The 27,922-nt window shown below is 47.8% G+C and overlaps 1 protein-coding gene across 1 annotated transcript in view; it reads left to right on the plus strand.

The window, feature by feature from the left end:
• The window catches only part of TBC1D24 (TBC1 domain family member 24), a 62,079-nt gene extending 44,570 nt beyond the window's left edge, over positions 1-17,509 (plus strand). The window contains exons 4-8 of the mRNA XM_065412024.1: positions 6,691-6,849; positions 11,283-11,346; positions 13,839-13,934; positions 14,437-14,671; positions 17,355-17,509. Coding sequence (XP_065268096.1) covers positions 6,691-6,849; positions 11,283-11,346; positions 13,839-13,934; positions 14,437-14,671; positions 17,355-17,509 — 709 coding nt within the window. The remainder of the gene's footprint in view (positions 1-6,690; positions 6,850-11,282; positions 11,347-13,838; positions 13,935-14,436; positions 14,672-17,354) is intronic.
• The last annotated feature ends 10,413 nt before the right edge of the window (positions 17,510-27,922 follow it).

Here is a 27,922-nt window from a genome sequence, read left to right on the forward strand (position 1 = left end):
GCCAGCAGTGACAGAACACTCAGGACACCGGTGCAGAGGAATCCCGCCTCACAACAAATTCCTCTTGCTCAGCGCTCCCCTCACAGAGGCACTGCGGCACCGCAATTCACACACTCAAGGGACCTGTTGGTGTCACCTATCTTGCAGTCACCCCTACTTAACACCTACTTCTCTCCAGACACTCAGACAAGGTCTGCACAGCTTTCCTACAGTGATGAGGAATCTGGGCTGCAGGGAGAATTTTCACCTTATCAGATCTTCCATCCACAGCCATCAAGAGAGGTCATAGAAAAGCTGCCTGGTCCTACTCTGAGGGTCTTGCCCCATGGTGCGTGAATCCCTGGATGGCACCACCCATTCCCTCCCACCACAGTGGCAATATTGGGCTCCATGGACTCCTTATACTCAGGACCACACTCATTTTTACCACTGCAATGACAGAGTTAAATTACAAGCATTAAAAAAACGAATGGGACAAGCACTATCACTGCAGCCAGGCGTGAGACCTGCTTGGTACCACCAGCTGATGACCCTCCTACTGACTCCAGACACCAGGCAGCCATGTCACAACCGCAAGAGCAAGCACGGCCTGCCTATAACCCGGTAGAACCAGTTGTTCCACCTGATGAAGCATTGCTTCCTCCTCCTCCGACGTCTTTGGACGACTTCTCAAAAATTCAAGACCTGTTTAAAAGAGTTGCCAATGAGCTACAAATTAACCTGGAGGAAGTCCCTGAACAGCAGCATGAGCTAACCGACATCCTGCAGCCCTCTTCTTTTTCTAGAATTGCATTACCTATCAACACAACCCTTTTAGAACCTGCCAAGGCCATTTGGCAAACTCCGGCTGCAAGCCTGCCTACCTGTAAGCGAGCGGACTGGAAGTACTTTATTCCTTCCAAGGGCTTAGAATTCCTTTTTACTCACCTAGCGCCAAACTCGCTGATAGTAGTTAACCAAAAGAACAAACACCAGTTTCCCCGCTCCACCCCTTCCGCCAAGGACAGTAAACGATTAGATCTGCTCGGACGTAAGGTATACGCTTCTTCCATGTTGCAATTTCACATTGCTAATTATACAGCCGTTCTAGCAAAATACGACCACAAAAATTACAATAAATTCATGGACTTTATTGATCACATTCCAGAAGAAAAGAAACAACAATTTACAGCCATAGTTTCCTAGGGACAAATCTTCTCCCGCACTGCTCTTCAAGCTGCCCTTGATGTGGCCAATACTGTGGCACGGTCCACTGCCACAGCAGTCATGATGTGCCAAGGGTCATGGCTCTCGTCCTCTTCTTTTCCCTGGGAGGTCCAGAGTACCATTGAGGATCTCCCCTTCGACGGTGACAAACTATTCGCCTCCACCACGAATGACGTACTCCACTCCATGAAGGACTCCAGGGCAACTCTTCGTTCTCTAGGAATTCAAACCCCTACAACCAGAAGGTGACAATATAGATACCAGCCTTATCAGTGACCACGCTACCCCACATACACCCAGCAATTCCATAGATCTCACAAGCAACAACAACAACGCCAGAGACCCAAATACCAACGCCACTGTCCCAACTCCTCAGCAGTGTCTCAACCCCCTCCGACCAATAAGCAAATTTGAAGCCTTGGTCGAGGGTATAGAAAACAATATTCCCACTTCAGCGCTTACACCACCTGCCCCTATTTTTGGTCACCACCTATGCCCATTCTCCCATCAATGGCGAAATATTACCACCGACAAGTGGGCTTTAGAGGTCGTCACAGTTGGCTATTCCATCCCTTTCCTCTCCCCGCCTCCCTCCCACCCACCCTCCCCATCCCTCTTCAGGGACCCCTCTCATGAGTAACTGCTCCTCTAAGAAGTACAACATCTCCTTCAATTGGGGGAAGTGGAAATTGTGCCCAAACAACACAGAGGGAAAGGTTTCTATTCCCATTACTTCTTAACAGAAAAGAAAACCGGAGGATGGCGACCGATCCTCGACCTCAGGCGGCTAAACAAATTTATCAAACAGCAAAAGTTCAAAATGGTTACCCTCACCACCATAATCCCAGTGCTTGAGCAGGGCAATTCGTTTTCAGCCCTCGACCTACAGGACGCCTATTTTCATGTGACTGTTCACCCAGCCCACAGATGTTTTCTTTGTTTTACCCTCGGTTAGACACATTTTCAATACAGAGTGTTGCCCTTCGGCCTATCTACCGCCACCCGAGTTTTCTCCAAACTCCTAGCCAGAAAACAGGGGGTTATAATATTTCCTTACCTTGACAATTGTCTCCTCAAAGCCTCAACGCTCAGCGAAGCTCTTCAATCCACGCAGCTTACCGTCGCTTGCTTCCTTTCGCTTGGCATACAAATAAATAAAAACAAATCCACCTTATCTCCTACCCAACAATTGGAGTTCATTGGAGCGCACCTTGATGCCCGAACGGGAATAGCGTCTCTCCCGCTTGATCATTTCAACACCAGAAAACTCCTGGTTACAAAACTTCACAACAGTCCCCTGGTCTCTGGACGAGACTGCCTGCAACTATTAGGCCACATGGCCTCATGTACTTTTGTGGTCAAAAATGCATGTCTATACATGAGGTGCTTCCAAGCTTGGTTGGCCACAGTTTACAGACCGAACATACACGCTCTAAACAAGCTTCTATCCATACCCTTCAGAGTCAAAGACTCCCTCCAATGGTAGACAGTTCCCTCCAACCTCTGCTCAGGAGTCCCTTTTCTCCTGGACTCCCCATCACTCATAATGATTACCGATGCATCCCTCATGTGATGGGGAGCACACAAGTCCCACCACACAGCCCAGGGGCTATGGTCTTCCACCGAAGCCTCCCTACACATAAACGTCCTAGAACTGCGAGCCATACGCAATGCCTGCCATCACTTCCTCCCATTCCTTTGGAACCAACATGTTCGGATAATGACAGACGACATCGTATGCATGTTCTATGTCAACAGGCAGGAAGGGACTCGATCTCACTCGCTTTGCACAGAAGCCATGAAGCTCTGGAATTGGTGCTTCGCAAACAACATCTGGATATCAGCCGCCTATCTTCCCGGGGCCCTGAATACCAACTGCGGACGAACTAAGCAGACATTTTCCCTGGGATCACGAATGGGAGATAAACAACATGATCATACGCGATATATTCCGTGTTTGGGGCTATCCAACCCTGGACCTCTTCGCGACTGCGAAGAACAAGAAATGTCCCGAATTTTGCTTCAGAGCGGGATTGGGCAAACATTCCCTAGGAGATGCATTCCTGATCTTATGGGCTCAACACTTAATGTATGCTTTTCCCCCGATACCATTTCTCCACAGAGTTCCGACAAAGATACGAACAGATTGTGCCACGGTAATTCTGATTGCCCCGTCGTGGCCCAGACAACCATGGTATCCGTTCCTCACCAGAATGTCAATTTGTCCACCAATTTCGTTGCCTCTCACTCCGAACCTCCTATCGCAACAACACGGCCGCTTTCTCCACCCCAACCTATCCATGCTTCACCTCAAAGCTTGGTTCCTCCATGGTTCTCACAAAGCGAACTAGCATGCTCTGAACAGGTTCAAAGAGTACTCTTGTATAGCAGAACACAATCTACTCACACCACATGTCTCCAAAAGTGGAAACGATTCATACACTGGTGCTCGAACAACCAAATTCTTCACACTTCCACACATCTTCCGGCCATACTTGATTACCTACTACACCTGAAGCAGTCCGGCTTTTTTTCAGCTCCATCAAAGTCCACTTAGCTGCCATTGCAACCTTTCACGACAAAATCGACAGTACTTCTCATCTAATCACCAAGCGCTTTCTTAAAGGGCTCCAATCCCTATACCCGGACATTAAACCTCCTATTTCTCCGTGGGACCTTCACTTAGTACTAACCTGTTTAACGCAACAACCTTTCGAGCCCCTAGCCACTTGCTCCCTCTTACGCTTCTCTATGAAAACAGCATTCTTAGTGGCAGTCACCTCCACCAGACGTGCAAGAGAAATAGTAGCTCTCATGGCGGACCCACCCGACACAATATTTTTTAAGGACAAGACTCCGATTTCACCCCAAATTTCTTCCAAAGGTACATTAGTCATTCCACATCAACAAACCTATACACCTACCAACCTTGTTTCCTAAACTGCATGCAAACTCCTTTGAATCCACAATGCATACATTGGATGTATGCAGGCCTTTGTCCTTTTATTTGGATAGAACCAGACCCTTTAGGACAAGGGCGGGCAAACTTTTTGGCCTGAGGGCCGCATCGGGTTTCCGAAATAGTATGGAGGACCAGTTATGCCTCCCCAAACAGCCACGCGTGGCCCTGCCCCCCGCCCCCTATCCAGGCCCCCCCCCACTTCTCGCCCCCTGATGGCCCCCCTTGGGACTCCTGCCCCATCCAACCCCCCCTGTTCCCTGACAGCCCCCCGGGACCCCTGCCCCATCCATCCCCCCTGCTCTCTGTCCCCTGACTGTGCCTGGACCCCCCGCTTCTAACTGCCCCCTGCCATCCCATCCAACCCCCCCGCTCCTTTCTGACTGCCCCTCCAGGACCCCTGCCCCATCCAGCCACCCCTTCTCCCTGACCGCCCCCGGACCTCCTGCCCCTAACTGCTCCCCCGCCACCCCATCCAACCCCCCCTTCCTGACTTCCTCCCCACGGGACCCCTGCCCCATCCAACCACCCCTTCTCCCTGTCCCCTGACCGCCCCCAGAACCTCCACCCCTGACTGCCCCCTGCCGTTCCATTCAACCCCTCCTCACATTCCTAACAGCCCCCCAGGACCCCTGTCCCATCCACCCCCCCTCCTCCCTGTCCCTTGACTGCCCCCTGCCACCCCATCCAACCTCCCCTCTCCTTCCTGACTGCCCCCCCAGGACCCTTGCCCCCATTCAACCCCCCTGTTCCCCGCCCTCTGACCGCCCTGACCCCTATCCACCCCCCTGCCCCCGACCACCACCACCACAAACTCCCCTGCCCTCTATCCATTCCCCCCTCCACCCCCTTACCACGCTCCCTGGAGCACCGGTGGCTGGCGGCGTGGCTGCACCAGGACAGGCAGCCGCACCACCTGTCTGCAACCAGCCACGCAGCACAGAGCACTGGGTCAGGCCCCGGCTCTGCAGCTTCGCTGCCCCAGGAGATCTCAGCCCGCTGCCCAGAGCATTGCACCGGCGGCGCAGTGAGCTGAGGCTGCGGGGGAGGGGGAACAGTAAGGGAGGGGCTGGGGGCTCGCCTCCCGGGCCAGGAGCTATGGGGCTGGACAGGAGGGTCCTGCGGGTCGGATGTGGCCCATAGTTTGCCCACCTTTGCTTTAGGAACTCTTCCAGACTCTTTGTCTCCATTGCAGAACGATCCAAGGGGACACCTATTTCCACCCAGAGACTTTCCAACTGGATCTCTGCTTATATCCTGTGCTATCAATTGTGCTATATTGATAGCCTGTGCTATCAATTAAAGGAGACAATTCCGCCAGCCTGCATCAGGACTCTCTCCACTAGATCTGTAGCTACATCCGTGGCTTTTCTACGCAGAGTTGCTCTGCCTGACATCTGTAAAGCAGCCACTTGGACTTCCGAACACACATTTGTTAAGCATTATGCCCTTACTCAAGGCCCTCTCACTGATACACGATTGGGCAGAGCTGTATTATCTACCGCATTCCTACCAGATCCGCAGTCCCTACCTCCTTGAGTTGCACTGCTTTTCCGTCACCTGGAGTGGAGCATCCACAGGGACATCTCTCGAAGAGGAGGTTACTCACCTGTGCAGTAACTGACGTTCTTAGAGATGAGTGTCCCTGTGGGTGCTCCACTACCCACCCTCCTCCTCTCTACTTCAGAGTTGGGGTAGCCTCCGTTGTAGAGAAAGAATTGAGGAGACCGGTCGTGCACGCGTACTATTAAGGCACACTCAGCGCGTGGGGCAGGCTCTGCACTTGCGCGACCAGTATGAGTACTTCTGTCAAAATTTCCGAATGAAGGCGCAGTGATGCACCAACATCTGGAGTGGAGCACCCACAGGGACGCTCATCTCGAAGAACATCAGTTACTGCACAGGTGAGTAACCTCCTCTTCTCAATAATCCCATGACTTCAGAAGCCAGGGCTTTCAGAAAACACCAAATATCATGAGACTCATGATAAAATTATGGGAGATGGCAACTCTGTGATCTATGTCTCTCTTGTGTGACTGGGATATTTGCAGGAATTCTCTAATTCCACAAATACAAACAGGACTCAAGAGACAAACAAGTGTCAGAATATCTGGCTGGACCTGCTGTATTTTCTCCCCTGTGGGTTGTATCTCTCTAGTGCTGGTACTAGTGGGGCTATCCTTGAGTGGCAGATCTAACTGAATTTGTTTTTTAAGGTCCTGATATTTCCCCTGTTCAGTCAAACATTTAGCTCCTCTGCACCAGCCATTGATAGCATGGCTGAGTAAGAGCTGCAAAGTTCTCTCCAGTAAAGCTACTAATCATCATGGATTCCACCAAACAGCAACAGTGTTTCTTTCCTTCATCCAACCATACTGTCCTCACCTCGTGACCTGGAGCTTCAGAGAGCAGGGTACTTACCGAGGCACTTCCACCTAGGCATGTTCTCACGTTCAGCTGTCCCCTTTGTGTGTTGCTTGTCAGATTATCTTCTCTCTCTCAACGGTGTCCCCCATGTTTCACAGACAGAACGTGCACTTGGCAGTGCATGCTGAGAACTTCAAGTCCGAAATCGTCAGCGTGAAAGAGATGAGAGACATCTGGTCCTGGATCCCAGAGCGCTTTGCACTTTGCCAGCCCCTATTGCTTTTCACCACCTTGGAGCATGGCTGCAGCCTAAACAGGTAACCTTATCTTTCCCTGTTGTACACGTAGAAAAGAACAGCCAACCAATGCTAACTGGGTACAGAAATCCTCATCCAAAGCATGGCTCACCAAAATGTGCATCCAAAGACTATTATGGGAGTGACAGATTGCAAATGCCAGGGAAGTCTGAATCTCTCCTCCCCCATCTCAGTTACAGTTACCCCAAGGATAGCTTCCAAAATTAGAGGCTAAGGTCCTGCCTCCAATTAGGGCTGGACTCCACTACCAGGGAGATCAATGCTGCTGCAATCGATGCAGCTGGGATCGATTTAGCAGGTCTAGTGAAGACCCACTAAATCGATGGCAGACCACTCTTTGGTCATCCCCAGTACTCCAGCTGTCTGAGAAGAGTAAGGGAAGTTGACTGAAGAGCGTCTCCTGTCGCCTCAGCACCATGAAGACACTGTGGTAAGTCAGTCTAAGCTCCGTCGACTCCAGCTACATTATTCACTTAGCTAGAGTAGCATAACTTATGTCAACTTACCCCCGTAGTAAAGACAAGCCCTCAGTGTGAGTTCTAGTCATGAATTACCCCTGTTTGAGTGCTAACCTTAGGAATTGTAGTTAATTCATAGAATCATAGAAATGTCAGGCTGGAAGGGACCTCGAGATCTCATAGAGTCCAGCCCCCTGCACAGAGGCAGGACCAAGTAAACCTAGTCCAGCGCTGACAGGTGTTTGTCCAATCTGTTCTTAAAAACCTCCAATGACGGGGATTCCACACCCTGCCTTGGAGGCCTGTTCCAGAGCTTAACTATCCTTGTAGTTAGATATTTTTCCTAATATTTAATTTAAATCTCCCTTGCTTCAGATTAAGCCAATTTACTTCCTGTTCTAGCTTCAGTGGGCATGGAGAACAATTGATCACTGTCCTCTTTAGAACAGCCCTTCACATATGTGAAGACTATCATCAGTCCCCCTCAATCTTTTCTTCTTAAGACTAAACATGCCCAGGTTTTTAACCTTTCCTCATGGGTCAGGTTTTCTAAGCCTTTTATTAGTTTTGTTGCTCTCCTTTGGACTCTCTCCAATTTGTCCACATCTCTCCAAAAGTGTAGTGCCCAGAACTGGATACAGCACTCCAGCTGAGGCCTCATCCCTGCCAAGTAGAGTGTGACAATTACCTCCAATATCTTATATACAACACTCATGTTAATACAACCCAGAATAATATTAGCTGTTTTCCCAACTGTATCACATTGCTGGCTCGTATTCAGTTTGTGATCAACTATAACCCCCAGATTCTTTTTAGCAATACTATCTCCTAGCCAATCATTCCCCATTTTGTAGTTGTACATTTGATTTTTTTCCTTCCTAAGTGTAGTATTTCTCGTTATTGAATTTCATCTTGTTGATAATACTTAGTCCTGCCTTGAGTGCAGGGGACTGGACAAGATGACCTCTCGAGGTCCCTTCCAGTTCTATTATTTCAGACCAAATATCCAGTTTCTCAAGGTTGTTTTGAATTCCATCTCCAATGTGCTTCCCACCCACAGAAAGTACGCTTATTAAGTTTGCAGATGATACCAAACTGGGAGGGATTGCAGCTGCTTTGGAGGACAGGGTCATAATTCAAAATGATCTGAACAAATTGGAGAAATGGTCTGAGGTAAACAGGATGAAGTTTAACAAAGACAAATGCAAAGTGCTCCATTAGGAAGGAAAAATCAGTTTCACACATACAGAATGGGAAGAGACTGTCTAGGAAGGAGTATGGCAGAAAGGGATCTAGGGGTTATAGTGGACCACAAGCTAAATATGAGTCAACAGTGTAATGCTGTTGCAAAAAAAGCAAACATGATTCTGGGATGTATTAACAGGTGTGTTGTGAGCAAGACACGAGAAGTCATTCTTCCGCTCTACTCTGTGCTGGTTAGACCTCAACTGGAGTATTGTGTCCAGTTCTGGGCACTGCATTTCAAGAAAGATGTGGAGAAATTGGAGAGGGTCCAGAGAAGAGCAACAAGAATGATTAAAGGTCTTGAGAGCATGACCTATGAAGGAAGGCTGAAAGAATTGGGTTTGTTTAGTTTGGAAAAGAGAAGACTGAGAGGGGACATGATAGCAGTTTTCAGGTATCTAAAAGGGTGTCATAAGGAGGAGAGAGAAAACTTGTTCACCTTAGCCTCTGAGGATAGAACAAGAAGCAAAGGGAGGTTTAGGTTGGACATTAGGAAAAAGTTCCTAACTGTCAGGGTGGTTAAACACTGGAATAAATTGCCTAGGGAGGTTGTGGAATCTCCATCTCTGGAGATATTTAAGAGTAGGTTAGATAAATGTCTATCAGGGATGGTCTAGGCAGTATTTGGTCCTGCCATGAGGGCAGGGGACTGGACTCGATGACCCCTCGAGGTCCCTTCCAGTCCTAGAATCTATGAATCAGAGGTGGATTAAGATTTATTGGGGACCCTGGGGGGCAGGGACACAGGCCAGGTTTTGCTCTCGGGCACCCTGACACCCCACCCAGGGCAGGTAGAGGGTCTGGGGCTCCCCACAACAGCCCAGGCTCCCTGGGCAGCTCTTACCACAGCCCAGCTTCGTCTTCCAGCCTGGCCAGGGAACGCGGCCTCAAGGGGGAAGAGGAGGAGCAAGGGGCAGGACCATAGTTCTAGTGCTGGTGGGGGCCCCCACACACACACTTCTACACAGGTTACGGTGCTCCTGCAGGTGCCCCCAAATTGGCCGTGGCCCCTGGGCACAGGCTCCATGGGCATCATGAGTTAATCTGCCACTTTCCCACCTCTCTCAGTTTAGTGTCATCTGCAAATTGTATAAGCCCTACTCTCCACTCATTATCCATGTCCCTAATGAAAATATTTAAATCATTCTAAGCATGAAAATTTAACTGCTGTAACTGGCTGGATTGATGATAACCAGTCACTCACAAAGCTCTTACAGTGCTGAAGCTCCCCACCAGGCACAGCTGTGCTCCCGGTGGGCCAGCCCCATTCCCGGCAGGGAGTAGAGAGCCTCAGAGGGGCAGCTGGAGCAGGGAAATCCGCACCTGGAGTCTGGTAGGGAGCCAAGAGCCCAGGTAGCAACCCAGCTGAAAGTGGGGAGCCAGGAGCCTGAGCAGCAGCCCAGCTTGGAGCTGAGACCAGGAAGCAGCCCAGCTGGGGAGCCGGGAGCCAGCTTTCTTGTCAATTGCATGACAAGAATGACAGCCAATAGATGTAAGTAACGCACGTCACCCTAACTACACCAGCATAAGCCCTACTCCTCTCGTGGAAGTGGAGTTATGTCGGTGTAGTATGGCACATCGGCAGGAGCAAGGCTGTAGTGTGTACACTAACATAATTAGGTCGGGATAAGCGGCCTTATGTCGACCTAACACTGTCGTGTAGATCAGGCCTAAGACTTGTCTTAACCCAGGAGATGAGCCCCAACCTGCCAGTCCCTTCGGAGCAATGCACACTGGCGCTCTGAAAGCTTCGTGTTTCACATGATAACAATAAGCAGAGGTTGCTTACTCTACTCTTGGGAAGAAGAAGGGAAAGGATAAGCTGCAAAAGGAAAGAGGGACTTAAAAATATGCAGGATGGGACTGGCAGGAAGAGTGTAACAACAGGAGTTTAGTTTGGGGGAGAGCTGTCATGGATTTTAAAAATAGCCTAGCAAAACCCACTTTCCCCAGTTGTCTCCTGTGAAGTTGCTTTTATCCCTGAAATGTGTTAAAATGGTACAGCCTAAAAATTAACAGTCAAAATATGTCAGTCTTGCTCTGTTCCCAAGACAAGTGAATTTGTTATAGCAATAACTTGGCATCAGATGAAAGGCATTATCCTTGATCTGATCCTGTGGTCACAGAAATGACAAATAAATGGGATGGTAGGTGAAGCTACCAAGAGTGAATTACCAAGAGAAAGAAACAGATAAGTGGGTTCCTTCGTCTTCTGCCTCAGCACAGAGTGCCTGTGAGAGTGACACACATCAGTGAGAGGAATGAGCCTCAGCATTTGCCTGTAGTGGCAGAAAGCTCTTCATGCACCATGACACCAACACACACGGCCTGATTCTCTGCTGTCTGGTACCTTGCATAGTCATTTACCCCTGTGCAAAGTGATTGTAAAATGATGCTGTTCCAATTCGGTAGTGTCTTCCCCCTGTTGGAGAATAACAGAATTTATGGAAGAATTTCTGCTTCCACACCCCCCACTCTGCTCAGGTGTCTCTGCAAGGTGCAAGGCAATGGAGAATCAGGCCCCTAGTCTTTTTCAGAGCTTGCTGCTATCCTCTGCCTTATATTATTGGAGACGCTGGCAATGGTACAGTCAGCCCCGAGCAATCATTTTACCTCATGCCAGCAAACAAATCTTAGGCTGGAGAGGTAGTTCGGGCACTGCAGATCACATACAACAGTTAATGTAAGCAGTGCGATGTTTGTTTAAGGAGCCATCTCTTCACATACCAGGTTCTATTCTCACAGCGAAGGACATGAACCAACTCTTCTCGTGATCAAGACAACAGCCAAAGAGGTAAGTAGGGTAAAAGGTAACTGAGGAAATGGTGATGCCACATACCACCTGGTTGCCTAAAACCCATCCTATCCTACACAGTTTATTATACAAGGAAGAAGGAGATGGTGTAGAAATTCATTTCTTATGGCCACATGCTTTTGACTTAGGTACTCCCTGTGGTGTTCACTAGCCATGGGGGACCTCCAGTAAATTTTATACCAGATTAAATACTTTAACCTGGGTCCAGGTCTGGCATCCCCTTTGTTGTAGTCCATATGCGATGGTGGCAATGGTACCAGATTGCAGTAACTTCCACGAGACCCCTGACATCCATTTTATTATGTACGTGCCCTGTTAGGATGAGGACTGAAGTGAGAGCCTGTGGGATTGTGCTGAACTGGACTTTTGTGATCCAGAGAAGGCATTTTCCTTTTGCTCAAGGATAACCTGGTACAGTAGCAGTGCTCAAAAGGGAAAGCAGTACTGGGTTTCCTATTACACCAAAAAAAAAAAATTAAATTAGAGTGCTGATCTTATGGTTGTGATAAAACCAAATGCACAATAGCAGTGAAATTTCATGGAGCTCTGAGATGAGCCACTGCACATGAGTAGAGGTCCTCTGGTGACAGAGAGTGAGGGCCTGCTGCTAAATACTGTGTGGCTTTTAAAATTCCATTACAATATTCAGCTGCTGCTGCAGCCTGTGGATTTCTCTCTCTGGTTTTATCCTTGCTGGATGGCTACACCAAACTCCTGCAGCAGTGGAGGCCTCATTGTGCTTTGTTGCTCACATGTAGTGCCATTGCAGTCTGCAGGGGTCAGTTTCATTGGGTTTGCATGCAAGTAAATTAAAGCAGAATTTGTCCCATTGTTTCTAATCCTCAGGCCACAGTGAATAGGTAAGTGGCTGGTGTGGTGCCCATGTTATCCAGAGGAAGGGGAAAGAGTGCATCTGCCATCATAAATTTAATTTGCCTCTTGGCCTATAGAGTGCTATTAACTCTAGCTGTGCAGGTGCTGCTGGCCTCTGCATGAAGAGAGCAAATAGTGATCTGTTATGTGACCCCTTAGAAAATAAGGAAGAAGAGGAAGAAAGGGGAGAAATGTGAATAGTCTAAAAGGACACTGTCTATTTTCTGTTTTGTACTTTCCATGTTTATAATTGCATCTTAGAAGCTAGAAAAAATAATTTACTAATTTCCCCACTTCCCTTCAGATATTGTGTTGGTTTTTTTCTTGCTTCTAATGGAGCAAATTCCAGTATTGGGCCACCTTTTTGTTACCTTCTATGTAAGCTTCATTAGCCTTTTCTATGCTAGCAAAGCAACTCATTGCTAATGGGTGTCAGCAGTGGGAGAAGTTCTGCTGGTGCTGACATAGGCACAGGAACTAGGGGTGTGGGGGGTGCTGCAGGGTCCCGGTCGCTGGCCCTGTGCCTGGGACTCTGCGCCAGGACCCCGCGCCTGGGGCCCTGTGCCTGCGACTCCGCTCCCAGGCCCTGCTCCCAGGGTCCTGACTGCTGGCCCCAGCCTTTGCCCCCTTACCCCTGTCCGGGTCTCCCGCTCCTGGAAACACGGTACTGCTCCCGGCCCCAGCTCGGGGTGTGTGGACAGGGGTAAGGGGGCTGGCTTTCAGCACCCCCACTATTAAAAGGGTCCCAGCGCCACTGGGTGCTGAAGGAGATTTAACTGCATGCCTAACCTAGCACGAGTTGTGCTGAATGTGTGAAACCAGGCTGTCTGACAGAGTCTAGAGTGGTGTATGTCCTGGGCTATCCTAGCAGTTAAACTGGGCTCAGCACCAATTCATCTGCACTTGCTACTGTGGACGAGATTATTGAAGGCAGCAGACATGCTTGTAGTTCTCTGGAATTATTGCCTGTTCGCAGCTGCTGCACAGCCAAGTCTCGTGCTCTGATACGAGTGTTGATGCTTTTGGTACCAAAACAAGGAAGTGACTATTTGGCTTCCACAATTTTATTTCCGTGCGACTAGGTCTGTCTATTATGCTTCTTCCTGTGGTACTTACATGCCCCCCCTCCCCCGCCATCGCTATAATATCTGAGCACCTCACAACACCCCTTTGGTGCTAGGCAGGGCTATTATCTCCATTGTACAGATTGGGAACTGGGGCACAGAGAGGCTAAGTGACTCACCCATGGTCACACAGGAAGTCTGTGGTAGAGCAGGGAATTGACCCTTGTTCTCCAGAGTCCAAGGCTAGCAGCCTATCCACTGGATCATCCTTCCTCTCAGAACTGGTGGATGTAAAATAATTTTTAAAATTTAGAATCTGCAGGCCATTCCCCAGCTGATCAGAATCTAGATCTAGCTTTAGGTCTAAATTACTTGTGTCCTCTTAATCCACTGATCTTGAGACTTTCAACATTAAACTACATTAGACCTTTAGTTGTGGGCTCCAAAACCTTTTGGTATCAGTGAATTTAAAATACCCTGTTTCTTATTAGTAGTAACTGGTGAAAAGCCTCCTGACCTTGCCCTTTGCTCTAGGTCTGTGGCGCTTATTTGTCAACTGACTGGAGCGAGCGCAGGCGAGGAGGGAATAAACTGAGTTTCTTTGGGACAGGAGAATGCTTTGTATTCAGGGTAAGTAGTAATCGCAGCTCTGCCTCAATACTGAATGGAGATGACTGGATTTTAATAGCTAATCAGTAACACCCCTTTTCCACTTAGAGTGGAATATATGGGCTGACAAGCTTGTGATCCAGCCCATGCCCTTCTGGCCTTAAAGTCTATGGAATCCCTTATGAAAGGATGTGGTAGGAGATTTCCTATTCAACTTTATGGGGTGGGCCTTTTTCCTGAGTACAGAATGATTCTCACAAGACCTGGGTGTGGATGCATGCCATATGTAGTAAGGTAATTCAGAAACCACCACGTATTACCAAGTCTTATTCTCAATCCTCTACATGGCAGAGGTCTTTCTGGCACCATTCCTGTCCATTATGCCAAAGGGTTAGTCTGAATCACTCACCAGTGATACTGGCAGTGTCTGAGCAGCTCCAGGGCTGCTTTGTATTCAGAACCCTTAGTGGAATGGATGCTCACCAACTGATTCCTGGCTGTCTTCTCTTCTCTTCTCACCTAGCTGCAGCCAGAAGTGGAACGCTATGAGTGGGTGATAATCAAGCACCCCGAACTGGCCATGACTACTTCTGAGCCAGGGGCTAAGTCCACGCAGGCTTCCACTGTCCTGTCCTCCAGCAGTATCCCCTCGGACTCCTCGGATCGTCTTTCCCCCTTCCTAGCTGCTCGTCACTTCAACTTGCCTTCCAAAACTGCTTCCATGTTCATGGCTGGCAGCAATGAGTGCATCATCATAGGTAAGTCTGTGCAGGATCCATGCAATTATCCTGTCATCTCTTCCTGCCTATCACAGCAAAAAATCAGTCAAGCTGTTTGTAGCATTTATGCCATTCCTACTGTAGCTAGAGTGAGAAAAGTGACTATGAAAACATCCTGCTCTGTCAAATTTTGTATCAAAACTTGGATATCACACTTCTAAAGAGAAAACATTGTAAGAACTAGATGCTGCAGGCACAGCTCCACCTATGTTCTGCTGCACACGTGATTGCAAATAATTCTGGAATAAGGACTTAGCTGGCAATGAAGTGGTGTTGAAGCACAAGGTGAACTAGAATACAGCAGCTTGCTCTGCTGCAACTATAGTGGGTCTACAGTGCTGCTGACTGTGGCAAAAGCCTATTGGCTAATAAAGTAGTCAGTTATGATTGGAAATGCAGACAACAGTTATGTACTGAGAAGTTTTCCCCAAAACAGTTTTTCTGACAGCCGCAGTTTTAAAGCACATCTACTAAAGTCTGATAACAGGGTTGGAAGAGACCTGCTTTTGAGAGCATCTAGTCCGATGGTTACCACATCAAGACTTCAGCTGTAACATCTAGTGCCTACTGATTCCTATTTAGTAACGTGCACTGTAGTCCACAGTGGGTTGTCCTGCTCCAAACCCAACCAACTCACAACACGAGCTCAGTTGAAAGCTAGAGAGCACATGACAAATTGGAGACCAGTGATGGTGTATCGTGGCTCATCACAAAGCTCTGTTATTAAGGGAGGCAGTACTAGTCACATCCATCTTAGTGCATCAGAGCTGTATGTGGGAATTGCTGCCTAGTCCAGTCTCTGACACAGAACAGGATTTCCACTGCACTGACCCCTCCAGTATGTTGTGCCTTATCTAACTGCCTTTCTTGTGTAACTGCTCTTCAAACAATACCCTTCATTTTGTTTTAGCTGGGAGTCTTTGTCATCTCCCTCCCAACAAGTATGTCTTTCATTGATCTAAATTATTTTAAGTGAATTTCTTGTCCCTCTAAGATCTGTGCAATATTCTGTCAGTCTGGTCTCTCGCAGATCTGATCAACATGCAGTACACTTTGGAATATCTTTTACAATGATCTAGAAGATTGTACCAGTCCTTTTTAGTACCCTGCTTTGTCTCTCTCTCCAGTTTGATATTGCTCATTAAGTTGTCTGAGGGTTTCTATCTTGATTTGTCACTTATTCTATTTAGCGTATATACTCGTTCATTAGCCCGTTCGTTTATAAGCCGACCCCCCAAGATGGATAGGTAAAAATAGCAAAAACCGTATGACCCTTTCATAAGCCGACCCTATATTTCAGGGGTTGGCAAACTTTGGCTCCCGGCCTGTCAGGGTAAGCCACTAGCAGGCCTGGACGTTTTGTTTACCTGGAGCGTTCACAGGCACGGAGCCCCTCAGCTCCCAGTGGCCACAGTTTGCCGTTCCCAGCCAATGGGAGCTGCGGGAAGTGGCACCACTTTCGACATTTGCAGAGCACACAGACAAATTCCAGTTCTAGTGACAATGTACCCATTTTGTCGACATTCAACAACCCAATTATTGAGCTCTTTCTCCGGCTCAGGAAATGAAGCACACCTCGTTGGACATTTTTTCTTGCTTCTTGGCATGTCTTTTAGTGTTGTTTTATTTTTTCGCCATTCTCTTACTTCTCGTTGATACAGAATTCACAAGCAGCGCCACAATTATTGTTTGCCTCTGCATATTCAACAACTTTGTTTGAACGCTGTGTGATAAGCAGACCTTTTTCTTTTGATTTCACCGTTGTTCATTTTAAATACTAGTATGAAAATAGATTATTATTATTGTACTTATAGATTTTGTAGGACTTTATATAGGAATGTCACCTGCTTTATCACTGTCAAATTATTATTATTCTTTGTTTATTTCAAAGCAGCCCTGTAGATTGGCATGTCTGTGGGGATAAAAGGCTATTTCAATTTTATTAGAGATTCCATCGATTCTGCACATTATATTTTCATATTGGCTCGAGACTTATGAGGTCCATTGGTAGAAATGCATGAAGAGATCAAATTACACAGTAGCGGACTGACACCAGTGCTATAGTACTATCGTTCATTGTATTTTTCTGATTGGCTTGTAAGACATAACATTTTGTGAAATGTATGGGTCAGATGTCCTGCAGATCTGCAGCACTGCTCTTTTAGTATTCCTTTCAAGCCAATCTAGTCCACTAAACAAAGCCGTTGCAACTTTAAAGGCTGCAGTATTGACATCAATAAATGGGTCAGCAAACTTTGGCTCCCGGCCTATCAGGGTAAGCCACTGGCCGGTCGGGATGTTTTGTGTACCTGGAGCGTCTGCAGGCATGGAGCCCCTCAGCTCCCTGTGGCCGCGGTTCACTGTTCCCAGCCAATGGGAGCTGCGGGAAGGCAAGCAGGTGTGGAGCCAGTCTGCCTGGGTTATCTTCCATGAATTTGCCAAAATGGTCACTTGCAGTTCTGCTAGCTTCATTAGAATCCATGCATAGAAACGGGTGTCCTTTGTGCTAAAAGAGAGCAGCTGAACATTGTGGTGGGTCTTCCTATATTCCAGCTGTCCCTGGAGATAAAGGCCATCAAACCCCTTCTCTGTGTAGCTGTAAGTTTCACATCCCGAGAAATGCAAAAGCAACATAACATTTGTGTTCTTCCTCTCTCTGTAGGAGGTGGTGATGGGCAGGCCCTCTACCTTGATGCAGACCTGAACCATGGGAGAACCAGCCACTGCAATACTTTCAATAATCAGCCACTGTGCTCTGAAAACTTCCAGATCTCTGCCATGGAGGTGTGGGGCTTCAAGGACACTATGAATGTCTGAGGCTATAACCATCATCAAAACAATGAGCCTGTCAGACATCTCAAAATTCTCAAGACAAATACTAATGCAAAAGCCAAGCTAGCACAAAAATTCCACTAGGCTCCTTCTAGCTTAGCTATTAAGGAGCACACTTAATGCAGGGCTTAGTTGTTTACTGTTGCTCCTTATATGCAACATGTAAAGGATTAAGTGGTGCATCTGGTTAATTCCTTTTACCTTTGGCAAACTGGGTTCAAACCCTGATTTAGGTAACAAGTGGAAATGTGGATATCTCATTCTAGTCCTGAGTGGACGTGTATCCATATGCAATCAGTCTCTGAGGCCAGGACTGGAACAGCAGCGTTCTGCTCATCAGGATGCAGGTATAGTGGCAGAGCTGTGTGTGGCTTGTACAGTGCCTGGCTCGTGCCAATGACATCAGTTTGCCACTTGCAGGAGCAGAATATTGGTTTATAAAATATTTGACACAGAATATTGGTTTATGAAATCAAAGGCTTTCTATAAGTGGACTTTGCATATGGGTCCATCCATCAGGCAGATCCATGTATCCATTTTCAGCACCCTTTCCTGAGCAAGTCAGCAAAGCTTCTGAAAGGAACAAAGACTAATAGTTGTCTTTCCCCACATCTGAAAGCTTGTGTTCTTCATCTGCTTGCAGAGTCTGCCCCTCTGTAGGAAGCATCCAGTCTGGGAAAGCACTTCCTCAAAGGGCTGATTTTCTGTTTACATTTCTATTACATATCAGAATCGTGACTTCCAATTGTAATATTATGATTCACGGCTCAGGCAGCTAAAAGCCAACAGGCTATTTGCAGGGCACAAACTCTTCCCCTTCTTCATGGTTCCTGGAAGCTGACATGAGACTTTGCACCAGGAGTGATAACTGGCTAGGCAGGAAATTAGCAACTGGATGTAGAAACTCAATGCCTTCTCCAAAGAGAAGCGGATAAGGGTGGGTGAGTACCTACAGAGACAGAAAATGATCACATCTATCAATTCTGTCTTGTGTCTGGGAATGTACTAGTTCCCCAGACAGGCTCTAGGGGGTGCTGTTTCTATAGCATCTGAATCTGCCTATTGACTGGAGAGACTAGTGCTCTCTCGCAGCCATGCTTTGCCAGTAATGCCTTGTGGTGCAAGTTGGACAGGTGACACAGTCCTGTCTTCTTGCTTGAGAGTTCTGGCAGCACTTCTCCACAGACACGCTTGGTGACTGGAAGTGATTTCCCATTGCCTGACACCTGAAGTTAGCAGTCCAGCTTTGAGACTTGTCCTTTCCTGGCTTAGTCTGTGCATCTCAACAGAGGATCAATGTGAGCACATGTTAGAGAGATTCCTCTGAGTACTTCAGCAGAGTGATCACTAGTGAGGGGGAGTTCTACAGCCAGATGGAGGGAAAAGAGAGCACTGTTTCCTCACCAGGTATATAGTGACATCAGTTGCATTAAAATAGAGAATCTTGATTATTACCTTTTTAAAGGTGCATTTCTTTTATAAAGGAAGATCTAAATATGCAGTGAAAATCAGTGGCCCAACTCTTAACTAGGCTGGGCAAGATCTCCTCAGAATCCACTGTCTCAGATGAGGCCACATCTAAAGGGACTGTCAGACAGTTGTGTGACTTTGGCAGGGCACTGCCTCTCAAGAACCCACTGGCAAAGCTTAGCCTGAAAGATGAACAGCTACTTGTGATACCATTGTCGGAAGCCCTTCCATAAGAACCCAGGTCAGTAACAGATCATGGATGCACCCTTTTAAAATGATAGATGTACATCAAACTGTCTGTTTGTAATCAGAATCTTTAGCTTGTTGGTGAAGAGCAGCATCACTTACTCCTGCAAGAGCTGGTAACACCACAAGCACTCATGATGGAACAAGGAAGCATTGTCCTTGCCCTGTGCATCTTTGCAGTGCGTTGAATGTGTTTGGAGAGGGCAGCTGTCATGTGGCTAACCCAGCATCCTGGGCTCTGACCTTGCTGAGTAATGGCTGCAGAAGCAGACTCTTCTATTCTGTGTGGAAAATATACATTTGTCAGTGTTAAATCTGAACAAATATTCTGTTAGAATCTTAAGCAGCTTTGGTTCCAGCTTGTTTTGCTGCTCACCTTGAAAAGGCCTCCCTGTGCCTGTGAGTATAGCTGCAATTGACTGACAGCCCATACCGTCTGACATGCTGTGGACTTTGCAGTACTCTGTTCTGCGCATGGCAGAAGCACATGGGAGGTGAGTGAATGAAGTTTGCACCTGCTTAAAGAGTCAGTTTCCAGATTTGAATTGACTGAACTAAGCCCCTTTTATCTTCCAAGTGATAGCGTGCACTAGCCGTGGGGCACGTGTCCACCCCCACAGTTGCACCGTTGGAGTTCTTAAATGTCAGTATTAGCAACTGGCTCAGCTAGTAAAAAATAGTTCATTTCAGTGCCCCCTTAAGATCAGTCAGCAGGAGTTTCCATCCCCGATGGCTTATAACAAAACTGGTCTGAGGAGCTAATTGCCTGTTCCAGGCAGGGTTCTGGAAGGTTTCCTATGCCAGGATGGAATATTGACATTTTTACCAAAGTAACTAGGCTGCAAAGGGAGCCTAAGCAAGCTGAGAGGGTTACGTGTGGCAGCTCTGGTTCCACTGTAGCCTGGCTGTTCCTATTTGCATATTGCTGAGAGTGATAGTTAAGTTTGCTGATGCACCCATGGCAATGCTGCTGAGCACAGGCCCTGGAGAACAAGCTCAGGTCCATGATCTGTAGACAATTACTTCATTAACTGCTCTGGTGTGGATGGATCATCTCCCAGTAGCTGGCATTGTAAAATCTCTACAGTGCCTTTAACTTTCCATACAGAGCTCTCATGCCTGTTTCTCAAAGCAAGTCCTTTCCAGACTGAAAGAAACTAGTGGTAATTCCTATCCATATGTCTATTAATTGAGCTTGTAACAGATTATATCATCCACCCGCACCAATGGTTGTTGTCTGAAAAGAACCTTGCGTGATTGTACCTTGCTTTCTACAAGAACTGGCAGGTGTCCATCTATCTGTAGGATATTGAAAAGCAAATGTTATATCACTTTTTATGCTTAATGGCATCTTATCAACTTCCTTGGGTAAAGGATTCATTCAGAAAATGCATTTGGTACTTTGGTGGGGGTGGGGGTTCTCTTAAATATGTTCTCCCCTCTGCCTCATTCTTCCAGCTTGTGTACAGGATGTTCTTAGCAGTAGCTTTCATGTAATTAAGATATCACCTGTCCATTGAGCTCTGGGTTGGCAAGAGTGGGAGACTTTCACATTAAAGCAAATCCCTTCATTTAAGTCTGTCTGCAAAACACATCCAGAGACATTCTGGTTTTCTTGCCTTCCCCCACCTCTCCCACATGCTAGACTTGAGCCCTGCCCCACTCCTCAAATAGCATCTACAGAATCCTCCCTCCAGACTGCTAGGGTGGAAACGTAACCCCACAAAATTGCTTGAATAGAAGATGACAGCAATCTCGGCTTTAGAATACTAGGCTGGTTTTTCAAAGAACCCTCAGGGAGGTAGGCACCCAAGTCCTACTGAAAGTCACTGGCATTTGGGCATCTGCCTCTTAGCAGCAAAGAAAAGCCCAGTTTTGACCTTTGCCAGGATTGCATTGTGTAGAAGTAGCAGATGCCCCTAATCCTTCCAACATGGAGGGCCCACAAAGAAGCCCTGAGGGTATTTCTACACTGCAGCTGGGAGGTGATTTCCAGCACATGTAGACAGACTTGGGGTAGCTCAGCTCAATCTAGTGCACTGATGATAACAGTGTGGATGTTGTGACATAGGCAGCAGGTCAGGGTATCTACCCATGTTCAGACCTGCGGGCTCGGGTAGGCTTGGACTTGAGTGGCTAGCCTGAGCCACCACCTCTCCCACCGTGTTCACACTGCGATTTTTAGCACACGTGCTAGAGCTGAGCAAGCGCAAATGTCTGCCTGGGCTGGGGATCACACGTCACAGCTGCAGTGTAGACACACCCTAAGTAACCTATGCACATGGCCTGTTACCCTATTTCTGCAGGTGACCATAGCAGAGTCTTCACTTCCTTCTTAAAAGAGCTCACCACATGGGTAATGGGAGTCTGTGGTGAGTAGCTTCTCATGAGGCAGTCTGTGTTTAGGCATAGGCCTTGCAATTTGAGGGAAGGGGAGGATACTCTTATGACTTGGAACAAACACTACCTCACCAGGGTAATTTGGGGGTTCCACTGCATGAACCCCACTACTGGAAGCAATGGCTGAAGCTGTGCTAGAAGTAACTTCTCCCCTTGCCCAGATGGGTGGGGTAACTAGTGACCCCTCTACTGACTGCCATCTGTGTTCATATCACTCTTAGGAGGAATCTATTGCAGCAGCAGTTTGTTTTACCAGGATGTGGTGCTAAAAGATCTCATTAGGGTGAGTACTTGAGAAATAAAATCCCAGGAGACCAATTTAGTGTACGCTAGAGTTACCATATTTTAATTTAAAAAAAAGGAGGACACTCCATGGGGCCCTGGCCCCGCCCCTTCCCCAAAGTCCCCGCCCCAACTCTGCTCCCTCCCCTGAACGCTCTGCCCCCTGCTCCTCCCCCTCCCCTGCTTCCCACGAACATTTGAAACAGGGAGGCAGCAGGTAAACTGAGGCTGGGGCGGGGCCGCCCAGTCCGGCCCCCCCCGGCCGAGTGGCTCCCTCCGGCAGGTGGCCCAGGCCAAGAGGCTCTGGCCCCGGTGTCTCCGGCTCGGCTCGGGCCCTGGGGCGCCGGCCCCCGGCCGAGCACCGCTGGCCCCGGCCCCCAGCCAAGCACCGCCGGCCCCAGCCAAGCAGCCCCGGCCCCCGGCCGAGCACCGCCGGCCCCAGCCCGACCCCCGGCCCCGCAGCCCCCGGCCCCGCACCGCCAGCCCCGCACCGCTGGCCCCGGCCCCCGGCCGAGCAGCGCCGGCCCCAGCGGCCCCGGGCCCCGGCCCCCGGCCGAGCACCGCCGGCCCCTCCCTCCCTATTTTCCCGGACATGTCCGGCTTTTTGGGATTTCCTCCCGGACGGGGATTTGAAGCCCAAAAAGCCGGACATGTCCGGGAAAATCCGGACGTATGGTAACCCTAGTGTACGCAGGTCCGGCACGTGGATAACACAACCTGACCAAGAAGCCACAACAAACAAGCAAGAGGAATTGTATTATATAAAGTTGTCTTTTGTATTCTCCTTTTGTAGTTATTCCATAAAAACTAATGCTCCTTTTATATGCAAATATTCATGTATAATATTTCTCTTTGTGAGCCTAAGGCAGCTCAGAGCTGTGGCACTATGAGCTGAGGACCTGTCCCTTCCTCTCCAATGGCAAAGATGCATCTTCTATCTGTGATTAAAAATTGATGTTAAAGAGAAATCCATCCAGGTTCATGTAAATCAGTGAGCGGTGTTGTCTATGTTACATGCAGAGCTCTTGGGGCTGGGTACATAGACCAGTTTTTGAGAAGACTGCTAGAGTGGGTGACTTCTCAGAGATCAGGGCTCCAGCTGGGAAGTGTGTAATATGATGAGTTACTTTACTGTAACTCTGAATAGCCTTTGACGACATGTTCCTTTGGTGGTGGTATTGCATGTTATCAGTGCCCTTTGATTTATGCTGTTAGTGTGGAGCTAAGGTTCTGGCTGTTGAGATGCAGCTGCTGCTCTTTAAGAGCATCTCTGGCTTCCTGGGAACCCATTCCTGAGTTGTAACTTTCTATTAGACAGAAGGTTTCTGGGGATGGGGAAGGCCGGAGAAGACTAGAACCACCTTCCCATGGCATCTGAAAATGGGCTGAACTCACTGTAAATAGCCTCTGACCTACTTACTGCACAGAAGCCAACTGATATCCCACCCAGGGTGGCTGTGTCACTGGAAACCTCTGGAAAGCTAATTGCTCTCTGATAATCATGCACTTTTTGTGATAGTCACCTTCCATCTTCTGTCCCTCTCACCAGAGAGGTGACAGACAAGGAGCCTCCTTGTGTATTACATTGTCTTCTGTGGAGAAAATTGAATGTTACTGAAAGGGTTAAAATTATATTAGCAGAAGTATCTTTTAGACCCCTCAAAAATAATTTTATTGCATATCAAATCAGCTGCTAATCCCAGCATTGGTATGTTTGAAAACCTAGTACCTACTGATTCACCTCTTTCTGGTTTTGGTTTTAATCCTGGGGAATTAGAGTTTACACTGCCTTTTGTGTCCTCAAAGTTACACTCTGATATCACAAATGGGCAGGGACCAAGACCTCACCTGAAGCTGGGGCAGAGGGAAAAGTCAGCTGCTGCAGTACATAGCTGGAATCCCCCAGGGCACAAAATGCATAGAGGGCTCGGATACTGTCTCATCACTGTGTGATAACAGCTCTGTCTTTTGAGCCAATTCTTGTTTTGAGATGAATTTTGTACCAGTCTGTTTGTAGGTGATATGAATGCAAATTATATTCTGAGTGACATTTTTCTCCAGGTGATTGTAGTGCTGTCTAATTGTGACTTTCCAGGTCATGTAACTATGCCATCCATTCATGTCAGTGTTGAGTGTTTGTGACTGCACAGAATTTGGGTTGAATTATTAAAATACAATTTAAATATACAAGCTGTTGGCTTTTCCCTTTCAGCAAAGCTGTCTGGTACATATTTCTTGTTCTAAAGCCAGATTTTCTAGTAGGCACTTGCTCTGAGACATAACCACCTTCAAAAGCTACAAGGAAGAGTTGGTATCTCCATTTTACAGATGGGAAACTGCAGGCCAGAGATTAAGTGACTTGGCCAAGTCACATAGGGAGTCTGTGGCAGAGCAGGGAATTGAGCCCAGATCTCCCAAGTCCCAGTCCAGTGTGTTAATCAAAAGATCATCCTTCCTCTCCCTCTTTCCAGGTGTTTATCCTTGGCTGCACTTGCAGTTAAACAGTGTTCAGTGCCAGTTTGGGGGGAGGGATAGCTCAGTGGTTTGAGCATTGGCCTACTAAACCCAGGGTTGTGAGTTCAATCCTTGAGGGGGCCACTTGGGGATCTGGGGCAAAATCAGTACTTGGTCCTGCTAGTGAAGGCAGGGGGCTGGACTCGATGACCTTTCAAGGTCCCTTCCAGTTCTAGGAGATGGGATATCTCCATTAATTATTATTTTATTATTATTATTATAGTTGCCAGTTCAGTTACATTTCCTGGATGAGGTTTGAGTCCAGCTGCACTCTGAGTATCCTATGTGTCATCATCACTAAGTGATGTTCTACACAGCACGTTGTGCCTTCATTTACACCTGGGCAGTCCCGTTGTCTTCAGATTGTTCTCAATCAGTGCCATCTAGAGCCTTGTTGTCTTCAGTGGGTTTGCACAGGTGCAACTGGCATCATTGGACAGTGTTGTTGCACCGGTGTCACTTATGACATAATTTGGCTTGCCGAACCTCAGTCACTGGTGATGATGCATGAGACAGAAAGAGCTCACTTGAAACTCTGAACTAAGGGTGAGTCTCTAGAGCTGGTAGTTAGAAAAAACAGTGCATTTTATATGGAGATCAGAGACAGCATGGGGCCTTAGAGTGCCATTTTTACATAGTCATTTCTTAGGGTAAAGCTGCGCTTTAAATGTATTGTGAAGAGCAGGAGGGGGACTGACTGACTGTAAGGGATCACTGAAACAAGCATCTCTGTGGCGCTCTGCTCCTGCCAATCTCTGTGCAGCGATGAGTGAGAATGTTTAGTGTAAAGGTAAGGTCTGGCCACTAGAGGCTACTCTTCAGCTGATCTCAAATGAGATGAGTAAGTTACTTTTGACAGATGCCAGCTAAAAGAAGAACTACTTCTACTAGCCAAAAAGCCCAAGATTTAGTAAACAGTGATGCTAGTGTAAATGTATCAGTGACTAATGAAGTCTCAGTAGGAATAGGGGTTTCTCTGAGGTTAGCTAAGGAGGTAAAGTGTCATTCTGGTATCACAACAAGCTAGTGCTGGGCAGCAGGAAATGTCCCAAACTAAAGCTCCTTTAGTGCAGGGGCTTTTACAGATCAGTAACCTGGGGTCAGCTAGCCGAGAAAGTCTAATCTTGGGCTTTGGAGCAACTGTCAGTGCTACAGGGCTTTATGTGCAAGTAGCTGTAAGAGTTAAAGCTGTACTGTTTGGGAACTGGGAGGAGGTTGCATGCTTGACTGGCAGTGTCAGAAATTGGAGGCTCGTTCTCCTATGATGGATCTGTACTTGCTTGCCCCTGTAGGGGTTCCTAGAGATTTCATGCTAGTTGTGCCCGCCTTCTTCCACCCCACACCCACTCTCCTTGGAAGCTGCAAGCTCTGTCACACAGCAGTAGGACGTTGATTCTGGCACCATTTCATAATGTCAGCTAACAAACTAATCCTCTCACCAGCAAATCAAGGGTTACGGTAGACCAAAGGGCCACAGAAAAGCTGTTTGCCTTTGTACACATCCCAGCAGGAGTTTCAGTCCCATTCCGAGCTCTCACTCCCTTGCCAGCTAGCAGGCGGGCTGCCGCTTGACTGTTCTTTGCTTGTTTCTTCCCCCTGCCGCATTGAGCTGGCTCTTAGCAAGTTTTCAAACCATGCAGCGGGCTGAACTGGGTGCGTTAGTCTGCACTTCCACATGGCAGTGCCAACCAGGAATCTAGGACCTTGGCTTCATGTGCAGAATTATTGGTTGCTGACAACTGATGTCGGCAATGGGAGCAATTGAACCAGCTCTGAACACTAATTGCAAATGTAGCCCAGGACCAAACTCTGCTCAGTGCCTGTTGCTCGGGTTAGTTATGCTAATGAAGACAAGGCTCCAAGGCTGTCTGTGCACTAGTCCTTTTCCTGGATAAGTCCCATCATGGCTAACACAGTGTGGGAGCCCTAGCCTAGACAAGGCACCAGGTGTGCCATGTCACCTGAACTTGGCCAGAGCAGGTCTGTGATGCCGGCTAGCTCCTGATCTGTGCTAGCGCTCCCACCCTGGCTACTACTGATGGAACTGTACTATTATAGTCTAAACAAAGCTTAGCCACAGGTGCTTCCTTATTATTCCAGTACCTGGTCCTTGTAAGTGTAAACACTAGTGGTGTTAGGTGCAGTTTGTGGCACTGCTGCTCTGTTCTTCTTGGCTTTGCCTCCTGATTTTCTCTGTCTGAATCATCCTCTCAAGTTTAACAGCAGCAGCCACTCCTCCCTCCCCTCCCTGCTAGAGAACAGGAGGGTAATTCCAGCTGGCCCTGACTTGCTCTCCCACGTGAGTGGGGTTGGGGTAGCTGACTTCATGAAACCAGACAGCAGCCCAGCATGCTGGGGATCACAATGTTCTTCCTTCCTATGTATACTCGGACCCTCCACACCATAAACAAATCAAACTCCAAACCCTCAGAGCTGGGTCTGCTCTAGTCCAGCCAGTACCGGTGTCGTTTTGACCAGCTTGGCAGAAGGAGCTGGCTGATGGCAGTGCTTCCCTGCTGGCTGCTGCTCAGGTACGGTGCATTTCTCCTGTAGGTCAGCCTCTCACCACCTGCTGCACAATGGCCTCTGTAGCAAAGACCTGTCCTTGTCCTCTCACATGTTAACCCCTTCTCCCTGGAACTCATTGCTACAGCATACAAAATGCATCAAACGCATCTCGTTCCACCGCTGAGAGATGCAGGCTTGTAAATCTCTGCTTATACTCACCTGGGGTCTGGCTATGCAGTGTGGTAATGGACTGAACTTGCTGGACATCTGCATTGGAATCCTCTTTAGATCACAAGTGGAATGAGTTTGACCTCAGCATAGCCCACCCATACTGCAAAATGGACATGCTTGTCAGACTCTGATCAAGAGAGACCCCAGGACAAAAATCACCAACATGTCTCCGGTCAGGTTTTGAGATCTATTGGCAGGAGTGGGCGGAGCTATTTACCCAGAACGTGCCTTGGTGATCTTGTCCCTTGTCATGGTCACTGAAATTTACACAGTTGGGAAGTTATACATCCTCAGCAGACACACTGTAACTTCAGAGTGTTTGGCAGGAGCAATGCTACAGCACACCAAACACATAGTAAAGGATAGTGTGGTTTGTTCCTTCATTGAAAGATTGCCTCTGTCAATTTGAGTCATGGCAGTCGGCTGACTCTGAGGTGATTCAGACAACAGGGAGTCTATTAATCACTTATTCCCCATATCACAGAACCCACAAAAGCTCTTCCTTACACCAGCTTCATCCCCAGATGTGATTTAAAGAGAAACAGCCTCTCCCCACACTAAAAATGTATAGTAGGATGAGCCATTCAAAGACAATGGAACAGGGGACTCCATACTTCATCACTGCTGCGTGCATGCATTTTCGGGTGTTAACTCCATGTAGCAAACACTTCGCCTGAAGATAGAATATAGTGTGCTTTAAAGTCAGACTCTTTGATCACCTGCTTCTTTTAAGAGATCTTCACGCTT

Source organism: Emys orbicularis, chromosome 10, assembly GCF_028017835.1.
Source record: "Emys orbicularis isolate rEmyOrb1 chromosome 10, rEmyOrb1.hap1, whole genome shotgun sequence".
NCBI lineage: Eukaryota > Metazoa > Chordata > Testudines > Emydidae > Emys > Emys orbicularis.